At 38.7% G+C, this 12221-nt stretch overlaps 1 protein-coding gene across 1 annotated transcript; it reads left to right on the top strand.

Moving 5' to 3' along the window:
* Nucleotides 1–472: 472 nt before the first annotated feature.
* hacd2 (3-hydroxyacyl-CoA dehydratase 2) lies at nt 473–11646 on the top strand. Its single transcript, XM_069155013.1, has 7 exons — nt 473–677; nt 2923–3040; nt 4272–4290; nt 6869–6957; nt 7597–7718; nt 9555–9733; nt 10901–11646. Exons 1-7 carry the CDS (start codon nt 553–555, stop codon nt 10981–10983), a joined length of 735 nt encoding a protein of 244 aa, XP_069011114.1. The 5' UTR covers nt 473–552; the 3' UTR covers nt 10984–11646.
* The last annotated feature ends 575 nt before the right edge of the window (nt 11647–12221 follow it).

Here is a 12221-nt window from a genome sequence, read left to right as displayed (position 1 = left end):
GATGTTGGTCATTTTTCAAAATGTTCTTTTGTACAATGGTCATTAAAGGAAACAATTTTCTGATATTTTTTACATAAATATAAACAAATATGAATAATTATCATAGCACAACCTTTTCCACAGATTTTGTATTCGATGATGAAATACAAACACAGATTTGGGATCCTTCCACAAGGGGGCGCGCTTCTCAGAGAGCGTCTCGCGCAATCAGATGAACTGACAAAGATTTCCGTCTCAGCTCAAGATAAATCCTGCAGTAGAAATAGGCAGACAGCAGGAGAGGAGACGCGACGAATCGAATTCAATCAAATCTAAATCGTCTAAATAAATAACCTAAATGTCTCCATAACATCGTCCACTGAAATAAGGCCATATATAACGTTGACGGTGATATTTGAAAGAGAGACGTCTCAAAGCGAAGCGGAAGTAGGAAGGAGTGAATGCTCTCGTTCCAAGGCGACACTTCCTGGTGTGGCACCCTGTCCGTTTCCCGAGTCGGTGAACCTGACAGGCGCCGTCGTTCAGGACCAAAGACCGTTGAGGGTTGCAGTCATGTCGGCAGCCGCAGCGGGGACCAGCAAGGCGACCCACGGGGACGTGGCCGCGAAGAAAAAGAAGGGCCCCGGTGCTCTGGCCACGGCCTACCTGGTCATTTACAACGTTGTTATGACAGCGGGGTAGGTAGCGTGTTTCCTCGTGCTAATGCTGCTGAGGAGGAGCGTGTGTGTGCGCGTGCGCGTTGTTGAGCAATACCAGGCTGAATATTGGGAGCAAGATCTCCCCGTTGTAATATCACAATAATGTGATGATAATAATAATAATAATGTTTATAATGTGTAGTTATTACGGGAAACGTGGGGTGATATAACTTTGAATTAGCCTCCCGACAGCTGTCAGCTCACACAGATGAACACGAGAGGAGCAGCAGACAGCCACCTGGTGTGCACCTGAACTGAAGGGTCGCCACTGCAAACAATACAGACATACATGGACAGATGGTTTATTAATGCAGGGCAACGCGCGGGTTTACATTTTGCATCACCATGTGTTGTTGTTTTTTTTGCAGAGCAATAACATTGGGTTGTATGTACGTACACACAGGTTTAAATAAGACCATTTGAAGATGTATAGTTAGGTTATAGCATGAAGAAAAACAAATCTTTACAGCATGCTTTGTCGGACTTTGATGTAAAATGTAATTTAAACCAAAAATTCACAAAAGTTTGTGGATGAATCACTTTGTCCTTCAAAATAAAACTAATCAGCAACAATGCGGACAATAGAATAGGTGAAATAGTATTTAACCTCTAGATTAAATAAATGAAAAAAAATCTTAAAATTTGTCTCCAGTTGCTCACATCGGGTGTTTGAATTGAATATCTCTCTAAGCTGGTAATAATTATAACAGTTAATGCATAACTTGTTTTGAAAATGGACTTGGACGATTTAGGATAGAGTTAAGTTTAGAGAACTGGTTGTTTCAGTGAACCAGTGAAATTATGGGGGAAGAAAATCCCTGTTTTGAAGCAAATATCTGGTAAAAGGTTTCTGGTTCATTTTTTTTGCTTTGCATTTTTCTGTTTGAATTATCATAGCCGGATATGTATTACTTTATAACCTCAGACAAGCAGTTATCTGGTACAGTGAAGTAAGAAATCTCTGTGTGTGTGTTTTTTTTGCTCTGATTTTCAGACTGTTGCACAATTGAATGGTGGGTGTTGTTTGTTCGCTGTTGCAACCAGTTAGGGCACATTTAGCCTGCTCAGTATTGATAGGCTGTACAGTGCTCGCTTTGTACCGAGCACAAGTTCGGGTGTCATACGCGCATGTATCCACAGGAGCCGCGAAGCAGGCCTGCTCACTTTCTGCCCGACTGCGCCTGATGTTGATATTTATCTCTGTTGTACATTTGTGTGAAACCAGAGTGTGAGCTGAAACGTCCAACCTGCTCAGGTATCCTGAAGCAACAATCCAGCAGCATGTTTTCCTGTATGAACCTTGCACCTCCAGCTGACCTTTGACCTTTATGGGGAACATGACATTTTAACACTTATTTTCTTTTTAAATTGTATCTGTTCAAATATTCATCAGGTAACAAATCTGCATCCATAAAAAAAAAAAAAAAAAAAGTCAATCAGGTTAATATGAACCATCAACATTTTGATCAAATAAAAGAATTAGAAATATTTGTTTGTGTCATATGATTTCCAAACTTGATGAGGGAAACAATGTTTAACTAAAGTGGTTGACAATATATCCCCATGGTCAATGTATTTGACCAGTATGGGGCTATGAAACATCTGAATTTGTGTATATGTTGCAAAAATAAGTTGCCTTGCAGTTGATAATTATCGTAGCAATTGTTTTAAAGGCCACATTTTACTGTATACCTGAACTTCAGTTTTCTAAACACATGTTTGGATTGATTTTCTAAATCTTTACTTGAAATGATTGCAGTTTAAGTGACATTTACTCGTGTCAAAAATGTATTGTTGATTTTTATGTACCTTTACGATTGGCTTTGTCTTCAACTCCAAAATATTTTGATTGCAGCTTTTAAATGAGAAAATTAGAGGGGATTTTTCTAGAAATGTTATGTAAAAAAGTGAATATCAAGTGTTATTTTAGCCTTTTAGTACACGAGGGTCTCTTATTAAAACATGGGAGTAAATGCAGCTTTTTTTTCTGGTTATTGATGGATCATAACTCTCTTAAAGCTCAGTATTAATGTTGCCCGAGAGAAGCTCCCGCTATCGTCAGTGATTCAGCATTGAAACACGGGCTGGATTCATCTGTGACATTGAACTTCCTTCCACGGAAACCGCACACAAGTTTCTGTTTCCGTGGTAAGATCGTGTCTGTTTTGTTTTCCGTTTGCAAGTGTGAGTGTGCTGTAATTTGAACTTCATACCTGCCCTCCAGGTGGCTGGTGATTGCTGTGGGTCTGGTCCGAGCTTACCTGGCCAGAGGAAGCTACCATGGTCTGTACTACTCCATAGAGAAGCCTCTGAAGTTCTTCCAGACTGGAGCTATTCTGGAGGTGAGATAAGCACTAAGGGCAGGGCAATGTTGACCAAACTAAATATGCTGTATAGCATACTGTATACTATATATAAGCATTATTTCAAACAAGTATTATTGCTCATATCAGCACACAGTATCCAATTTCTGACTGTAGATATTAAGGATGCAACAATTAGTTTAATTTCATTGTTCGAAGCTGAAAAAAACCCCACACACATCAAGTTTATAGGCGTTGTCCAAGTGTTGGATTCTGTTATCTGTCCAGGGTTTGGCATGTCCTCTATAACATATCTGCCAGATTACGTAACATGCCTCACTGTACTGTGTTAAAGGGACAGAGCCAAACAAACCTTCATATTTTACTGTGACTTTTTAGGAAATACATAGTATGGTCGAACCTCAGATTAATGAACGTTTTTCAGAAGGGAGTTTTTAAAACGGAGTGAAAGAGAATCGTTTTGCTCCCTCAAATGTTAAGCATGCTGATACCCACACACATTAAAACACACGTGTATCCAGAGGCTAATCACCAAGAGGTGTTAAAATGATCCTGTCCAGACACGCTGGAGTTCAGCGATTAAATTTTAACTGGAGCCCGACCGATAAAGGATCTTTGGGGCCGATGCCGATATTAGGGAGGACAAATTTTGTATATCTTTGGCTATCTTCTGTATATTCAGTATAAATAGACACACATTTTTTGCAGTGCTCTCTAAAATGTGTTTTTTTTAACTATAAATACACACAAATAGAACAATTTCTAAGTCACCCCAGGCATCTTTTTCTACATCATGTTCTGAAAAAAATTGTTTTGATATTGACGGATATCGCCCTACAAATATGACGATACTGATATATCTGTGATAGGGGAATATCGAGCAATAAAATCGTCCAGCTGATAGATCGGTCACGTTCTAATTTTAACGTCTTCCTTTTAGCAAATAACAAATGTGCACTGACTGAACTCAGCTGTTCCTCAGACAATGCTAACAGGTTCAATCATTTTTAAATATCAGTTTAGTGACGCATACAACTTTTGCATATTAAAACAATAATTTTAGCTTCGTCTATAGAATAATAATGGAAATCCATGACAATAAGTTAATTAATCCAAATGCGGAATATTTTGTGGGTATGTCTGAAAAAAATGAAACTATAAACAGCAAGTCTAAAACCCTACAAGACTGTATGTTGGGTCAAGTTAAAATGAGCTGAGAGTAATTTCCTGTTCTCTTTTCCTTTCACAGATCTTGCACTGTGCTGCAGGTGAGTTCCTCATCAGCCTCCACCCTCATCTCTCATCTCCACCCTCATCTCCATCTTCATCTCCATCTTCATCTCCACCCTCATCTCCACTCTCATCTCCACTGCTTTCTGTCACCATGAAATTACAGACAACTTTAGGGAGAGAATCAGAATCCATTTTACCATTGATCACTGAGTGACTGCATCTCTTATCACAGGTAGAATTGTCACAGCGTTCTTTATGACTATTCACAATTTAGATCCAGGGTACCTTCACTTCAGTTGACAAGTCACAAATGTAAGTTAGGCTGTCTGACCTGCTGTTATAACTAATTAAAGGTAAAGTAGACATATGGGCAAGATTTTAAAGGACAAACTGTGGACAAACAGTTATTATTGTGACATGTGGAAATATATTTTCATCTATCAGTTTAATTAAATTGCAGCTGGAGAAATGAAATCATTAGTCATATGTACATACAGTAGGTTCTATATGTTAATTACTTTTAATGACATGCAGCACTAAATCAGCCAGAACATTAAAACCATTGACAGGTAAAGCGTTGAATACATTACAGCAGCAATACATCAATAAATCCTCCCTTCATGAGGATTATAATGTTCAGTTGTTATTACATCTGATTGAGAGGTGTTGATTTATTTTTATTGTCATAATGGAGACAACTTTGTGGTGCTGTTAAACAGCAGCCGGTTATACTGACAGGTGTTCCTAATATTTTGACCCTCTTCTTTAAATTAATTTGGTTGGCAAAATATTAGGAACACCTCTCGGTGTAGCAGGACAGCTCAGCAGCACCACAAATTGCAGTCTACGGTACCATTCAAATAAATGGACACCTCACATTGAGATGGAATAACAACTGGAATCCTTCTAAAAGGAGGATTTATTGATGTTGTATCTTATTTAATGCTTCACCTGTCAGTGGTTTTCATGCTGATCGGTGTATAAATGCAACTAAATCATCCAGTTTGCTATTTGGTACCAGACATGTTAAGATGAAGATCACATAAACAATCATTTGATATATAGCCATAAGTGAGGTCTTTTCAATTAATAGATTTGTATTGTCTTGTCCAGTCCAGTTCATTCTCCCAGTTTACAGGATTTATTATAATTGATCAATTCTTGCACGTCGAGTCAAATTTTCACAATCAGTTTAACTAATTTATACAGAATCAAAGCTTTCTAGTTGCCACTTGGTGTGTTTGAAGAGTAGAGTATTACCAGAGTAATGCTAATGCCAAATATCTAAGTTAATTTTTCGTTTAAATTACAGCTGTCTTAACTCATTGTGACAAGTCAAAAAGCACCAGGTGGTATCTTAAAATATGCTTTGGAGCTGTAACGCTGTAATTATGACTCGTACCATTGCATGTGTAGCTGTGTCACAGATATAAATGTGTACAGACAAACACCGCCTTTCATATTTGAAGTGTTTGCCAAGAGAGAAGGCCGAGAAGCTGCCGGCTCGCGTGGCGTTAATGTAACGAGGAGAAACCCGGCTCTCCACACAGTGAACAGTCCATTCTCCTCATTATGTGGGGTTTGAAGTTGACCTTTCCCTGTAAACAGGCACCCTGCAGCTGCAGTCCACTCAGAGGAGACACACACACACACACACACACACACACACACACACACACACACACACACACACACACACACACACACACACACACACACTCAGAGCTCAAGGTTCCCCTCTACTGGCCAGTGGAAGACACTGCATCTTCATCTGTGACTGGCCTCTTGGTGTGGATCTGTCTGAGAGCTCATGTGGTCTCTCACCAAACCATTTATTGTCAACATCGGGTCTGCTGTGTTTACTTTTTAAGATTACATTCAATCTAACATTTAATGCAGCATGATTAGACAGGGAATGTAAATGTGTGCCCAACATTAGTAATTACTTGGGATGCTCCTCCATACCAGTTCCAATACCTAAACTTTGATTATAACAATGTAAATAGTGCTGTAACATGGAAAGTCCTTTCTCCACTGACAGTACCGGATCAACGCAACTTTTTTTTTTTTTTTTTTTTTCCTTTGTCCATGGATGGTATCTGGTACCTGCAACTGTTTTAGAAATCGCCCTCCACTGGGGTTCCTAAAATATAATGTGAAAACACTGCAGACCACGAGCCTCCACAGGTCGACGGACAGAAGTTCATGTCCTGTCCCCCCTTTACTGGTGCAGTTTGCTGCAGGTAGAAGAACGTTTCTTTCAACATTCTGTCTAAAGAAGTGAAGGTGTTTTGCACTTAGTGAGTGTTTAATGAAGCTGGTCTTGTGTTAGATTCTGTTCCCAAACCGATATGTATTCCCTCAAGCTCTGCCCCCATGAAAACAAGGAAGTTCACAAACGTTCTGAGCAAAACTGGAGGTGTTGTGCTCACATGAATTAAGTTTATTATTTACTTTATTCATATTTTTCATTTCTCTAATTCAGGAAATAATAAAAACAAATATTTTAAAATGAAAATGTACCAGAGCCTAAGTTGACATCTTTAAATGGCTCTCAGATACTCATGTTTTACAAGTTGGAGAACATTAAGTGACTTAATGCTCCTGTCCCAGGAATCGTACCGTCCTCTGTGGTCCTGACTGGATTCCAGGTCATGTCCCGGGTCTTCCTCACCTGGGCCGTCACACACAGCGTCAGGGAGGTATAATGACACTCTTTCTATTTACCACACACCTACATACATGTTAAATGTCAACAGCTCCATGCCTCCCTGTTCAAAAGTGATGAGCTGATGTACTGTTTGCCCTGTTTGTAGATTGGAGAGCAGTAAATGTGTAAGTAACTGTAGATGGTCTTGCTGTAGGGTTGCAGGAATGAATCTGCTTAATATTACAAATAATATGTATGTGACTTCTGGTGTCTCTTGTAAGATACTGTACTGACATTTTTCCTCGAGCCGTTCTCTTTCTCTTCAACGTGAATGCCAGTCAAAAGTTTACTTAGATCGTGAGTCAGTGACACGTAGTGTGCTTTTCTTGTTAACATTAGTATTTGCATTGGTTTTAACCTAATATCTGAGGACAGAGTCCATCAACCTGCAGTGTGGCCTGATCTCTGAGTACCTGAAACAAACTGCATGGTTCTGTGATGAGACGTCCAGATTAGCCTTCAGCAGAGTTACTACCACAGCATGACGCCCACACGGCTCCTCCTCCGCCCTCCGCCCACCGTCCTGTGTGTGTGTGTGTGTGTGTGTGTGTGTGTGTGTGTGTGTGTGTGTGTGTGTGTGTGTGTGTGTGTGTGTGTGTGTGTGTGTGTGTGTGTGTGTGTGTTCCTGCAGGTCCAGAGTGAGGACAGTGTGCTGCTGTTTGTCACCGCCTGGACCGTCACAGAGATCATCCGCTACTCTTTCTACACCTTCAGTCTGCTCAATCACCTGCCGTACCTCATCAAGTGGGCGAGGTAGGAAATTCAACCTTTAAATACCTTTAAATTTACCAGCTGAAAAACACGAATCAAAAGTCCTGACAGATTTCTGTAGTTAGGAAAATGTCCAATGTTTGGTTAGGTTGCAAGTCATACAAACTTCTTTGGTCTGATGTTTTTATTTGTGCTGAAACTGATTATTTAAATGATTTATTAATCTGTCCTAATATTAAGCTGTTAGTCTATCACAATTTTCTTGAGCCAAAGGTAACATCTTCAAGTAACTTGTTTTGACAGACCAACGGAGATATTAAATGTATATATCTTAGAAATAATCAGTAAAATCATCACATCTGAGAAGTTGGATCCAGCAACTGTTTGGCATTTTTTTTCTTGCAAAACAATAAAACAATTTAAAAAGTAGTTGTTTATGATTATTCTTTTGATCCAACTACATTTTATTTAGCTCTGCATTGTATTTCATTTGGCAAACTTATAGTCCAGATATCGTACAGCATTAATCACGGATGTCCATGATGTGTTTGGTTTGCTTTGTTGAATGAAGCTCTTATTTTTGTAGGTGTTTGTGTTCTGTGGTTGAGAAATAAAGAATTGATTAGTTGATTGAGAAAAAGTCTTATTTAATTGTAAAAGTATTTTTTTTTCAACTATAAATACAACACATTCACTGGTTCCAGACACTCAAATAAGAGCATTTTCTACATTTCTGTTATATATTCAGTTAAATATTAAACAAGACGAGGTCCAATCGTATGAAACACAACCAGCTTTAAAATTTGAAATGAAGACTTTTCATTTAATTAGGCCTGGGGAAGTGGTAGCTGTAACCTTTGGTCATGGCAGAGTAAGATGGCGGAGCATCTCAGGATCTCTCAGGAGAAGCTGGACAAAGTTGCAAGGAGCAACAACGTCCGGGCTTCTCTCCTTTCATCCAGATGAGCTTTTAATTTGAAACGGATCGTCAGGCCGAGCAGCGGTGAACCTCCGACGACTCGGTGACAACATTCATGTTTAAAGGCCCTCCAGCCAATAACGATGCCTTCGGGTGTTCCTCCACCGTTTGTGGAACTATTGGTCAAACTCTACAGGAAGTTAAAAGACTTCATCTAAAGCCCTGCAAATTTTCTGTTTTCTTTTTTCAATTCTTGACATGTATTACAGGAAAGAACTGATGAGTGTTAGAAATTCAAGATACATGATGCAGACTGCATACAGTATAAAATATATTGTATTTTCACAGCTTTGCTTCTTACAGGACTAAAAAGTAATTACACATGTCTTCTTTTATTCTTTAAAAGTACTTAATATCTTTAATAATTACTTTTTTTGAAAGGTATTTGGTTTTAGTTGTTGTTTACATCAATTCATTGAAATCCTACAACAGATGTGTGACTCAGTCTGTCATTCATTCTACAATGAAATGCTACCGCGGTCCCGCTCTGTAAATTCCTCTTTATTAGATCAAACGCTGACTGGTTATTATAAATAAATGATCAAACAAACAGAAAATCCAGTTCTGTGTCCACAATAAGAATCTACATGTTTTTTTTCTGCAGGGCCTTTTTTTAAACTTTTGTTTCCATTTCCTCTGTAGGTGTGTGTGTGTGCGTGTGTGTGTGTGTGTGTGTGTGTGTGTGTGTGTGTGTGTGTGTGTGTGTGTGTGTGTGTGTGTGTGTGTGTGATGTAAACAGTATAAAGCCAATTCTATGTCATGCATGTATTCCTGTTTATTGTTTATAGTGATGCTGCCCACCACTCCACCTCCTGTTGCTGAAACAATGACTAACCAGGAGCCCCCCCCACCCCACCCCCCTCACCCCTCCTTCTCTTTCTCTGACCTCCTCGCTGCAGGTACACCTTTTTCATCATGCTGTATCCCATGGGAGTGACCGGGGAACTGCTGACTATCTATGCAGCGCTGCCGTACGTACAGATGACGGGCCTGTACTCCGTCACCCTCCCCAACAAGTACAACTTCTCTTTCGACTACTACACCTTCCTCATCCTCGTCATGATCTCCTACATTCCCCGTAAGTCAACAAGCACATTTTTCGTTTTTCCTAACTGTTTGAAGAGACGATAAATGATGTTGGGCTTTTGATGAGAATTTGCTTTATGCCAGAAATATACAGAAGTGCCTTTGTAATTGCATTTACCATAGAAATGAAATATTCACACATTTGTTTTGCTATTAGAACTTCCCTAATTTGCAATTTTGACTTAATTTTGTATCTTATAATTACAAGAAACTATCAGTCGTTCCAGGATTTTTGTGTTTTGTGAATTTGTGGCAACTTTTGTCAAAACGTTTGCTGTAATTTGGAGAGTTTTACATGATTTCTTTTGCAGTGAAATTGCAGGCATTTGCAGAAATTGCAAGTCAAGGGAAAACAAATATTTTTTATTTTAAGAACTACCTGATAAATAGTAATATATAATGACTTCCAATGATAATATGTATGCTGCACATCAGAAATATTTTACGAAGAGAACAATTGGCTCAAAGTTACAAAAAAATTCATAAAAGTAACGCAGCTTTACAAAACAGACAGATCTGCAACTGTAAAATAGAAAACAAAGGCCAAATCTGCTGTCAAAATAAGAGCTTTAAATGCTGTTTAATTCATTTAGTTTCACACACAGGTCTATATGCACAAAAGCAAAGTGCATTCTACAACAAGTAAAATATTTTTTATTCCTATGATAAAACCACATTCCCCACAAACCCCGTCACTTTTGTTTTTTCCGGTTTTCTAGCTCGCAGTTTGTTTTGACGGTGAGAGGAGAGGGAGCTAATTGTAAATGAGAAATTATTTTTGTTAATAACGCAAGTTTTGTTTGGGATTTGTCATAATACTTTCAGCAGAGCTTCAATTGACAAAGTTTTTTGCAGAAAAATCCAGTGAATTTTGCAAAACTGCAAGCTCCCGCAAATATTGTAGCGATTGCTTAGAGAGTGTTTCTAATTTATTTTTTTTAATTACACACCCAGCAGCCATTTTATTAGAAAATACATATTCAATCTATTCCAATTACAAGCCCTGCAAATAATTTTGCCTTTACAAAGATGACAATGTTCACCTTTTTTTTTTTATACATTGTAGAAAATGTATATGTTGAATTCTCTGTTTACTAGTCAGATCATAGTAAATTGTGTTTATACTTTATATCCTGATCATCTTCTGCCTCCCCCTCAGTCTTCCCCCAGCTTTACTTCCACATGATACGACAGAGGAAGAAGGTGCTGGGCCATATAGAGGACTACAGCAAAGTGGAGTGAGCCGGGCAGCATCGAGAAAACATTCAAACGAGGGAAAAATAACCAAAAACATCCAACAAACAAGGAACAAAATTCACGTTTGCTTATTGAAACCCAGTTTTCAGAATACCAGAACTGAGCTGGCAGACGATCCAATTATCAAGCAACTTTTATTTTCTACTGTCCATGTGTAGGTTGTAGAGACGCTCACACATCATGAAGGAACCGGTCTTTTTTGTTGTTGTTGTTGTTGTTTTTTTATTTATGAACTTATTTACTTTTGTTTAGTCAGAGAGCTCGCAGCTGTAAAGAAACTATATTTTGCCCCGGATACAGTTGAGCTGCTGTCTGAGCGATGAGCAGAGCTCCGACACAGCAGAGCTTGAAGTGAATGATAGAATTGATAACGTCCTTTTAAATGACACTATAGAAAAGAATAGAATAGATCTCTCACCTCCCCTCGACTCATCTTTTTGTCTCTTTTAAGAAGCAGGTTGGCTTTACTGCGATGTAGAAAGAATAATGTGAAGTCTAGCACTGAGAGTATTCGTCTGTAGGTTTTTGCATCTACAGTGTGTTTGTTGGTACAAACCGTGGTCCAGATTTGTACTTTTTTTGTTCATTACTTTTATTCAAAAGTTTGAATACATTCCTACATTAGTTGAATAAACCTTTTTCATTCCACGCTCGCATGCTTGGTTTTCTATCCTTTTCAGCTGCTGCTCATTCGGTGTTGAGTCGACTGTAGTTGTGACGTCTCCCTCAGCTGCTTCCTCAGTGGTTTGACTTCATGTTTACACCTTTAGAGCTTTAAGTTTCCCGTCTTTCCCAGTGATGATTGTGAGCTGTGTCTTTTGATTTCCTCATTCTTTGATCATCAGGTTTATACATTAATAAACATGGCGACACAAGTCATATTTTTCTTTCACACACCCATCCAAGTCAGCAAACATCTCTTTTCTCTCACTGTGATTGAATTTTCTTTCTTTGATCGACTGAATAAGTATTTTTTATCCTTTAAAGTGAAACTTTGTTAACCATCTAGATGAAAACATGCACGCTTTCATTCCTGCTTTACAAAGCTGCCATTCGTCACCCCTTCAATGATGAATTAAAGGAGTCAGCGTGTCCTTCAAATGGGATGTTAAAAACCACGTATTACAATAGTACATTTAAGACATCATGACATAAGTTGCAGGACATTCTAGCAAAGAACAGATAGCACAACATGTAGTAGCAACAGTGTTTTCAGGTGAAAT

The sequence above is a fragment of the Embiotoca jacksoni genome, unplaced genomic scaffold (genome assembly GCF_022577435.1).
Source record: "Embiotoca jacksoni isolate LCO1_2020_lvr unplaced genomic scaffold, fEmbJac1.0.p SCAF_2, whole genome shotgun sequence".
NCBI classification, from domain to species: Eukaryota; Metazoa; Chordata; class Actinopteri; family Embiotocidae; genus Embiotoca; species Embiotoca jacksoni.
The sequence above is the reverse complement of the archived record's forward strand: the minus strand, read 5'-3'. Positions and strand labels throughout refer to the sequence as shown.

Coding starts and splice junctions, on each gene's coding strand:
- hacd2 (XM_069155013.1), top strand. CDS start 553: ATGTCGGCAGCCGCAGCGGGGACCAGCAAGGCGACCCACGGGGACGTG. Junction 678..2,922: donor AACGTTGTTATGACAGCGGG/GTAGGTAGCGTG, acceptor CCTGCCCTCCAG/GTGGCTGGTGATTGCTGTGG. Junction 9,734..10,900: donor CATGATCTCCTACATTCCCC/GTAAGTCAACAA, acceptor CCTCCCCCTCAG/TCTTCCCCCAGCTTTACTTC.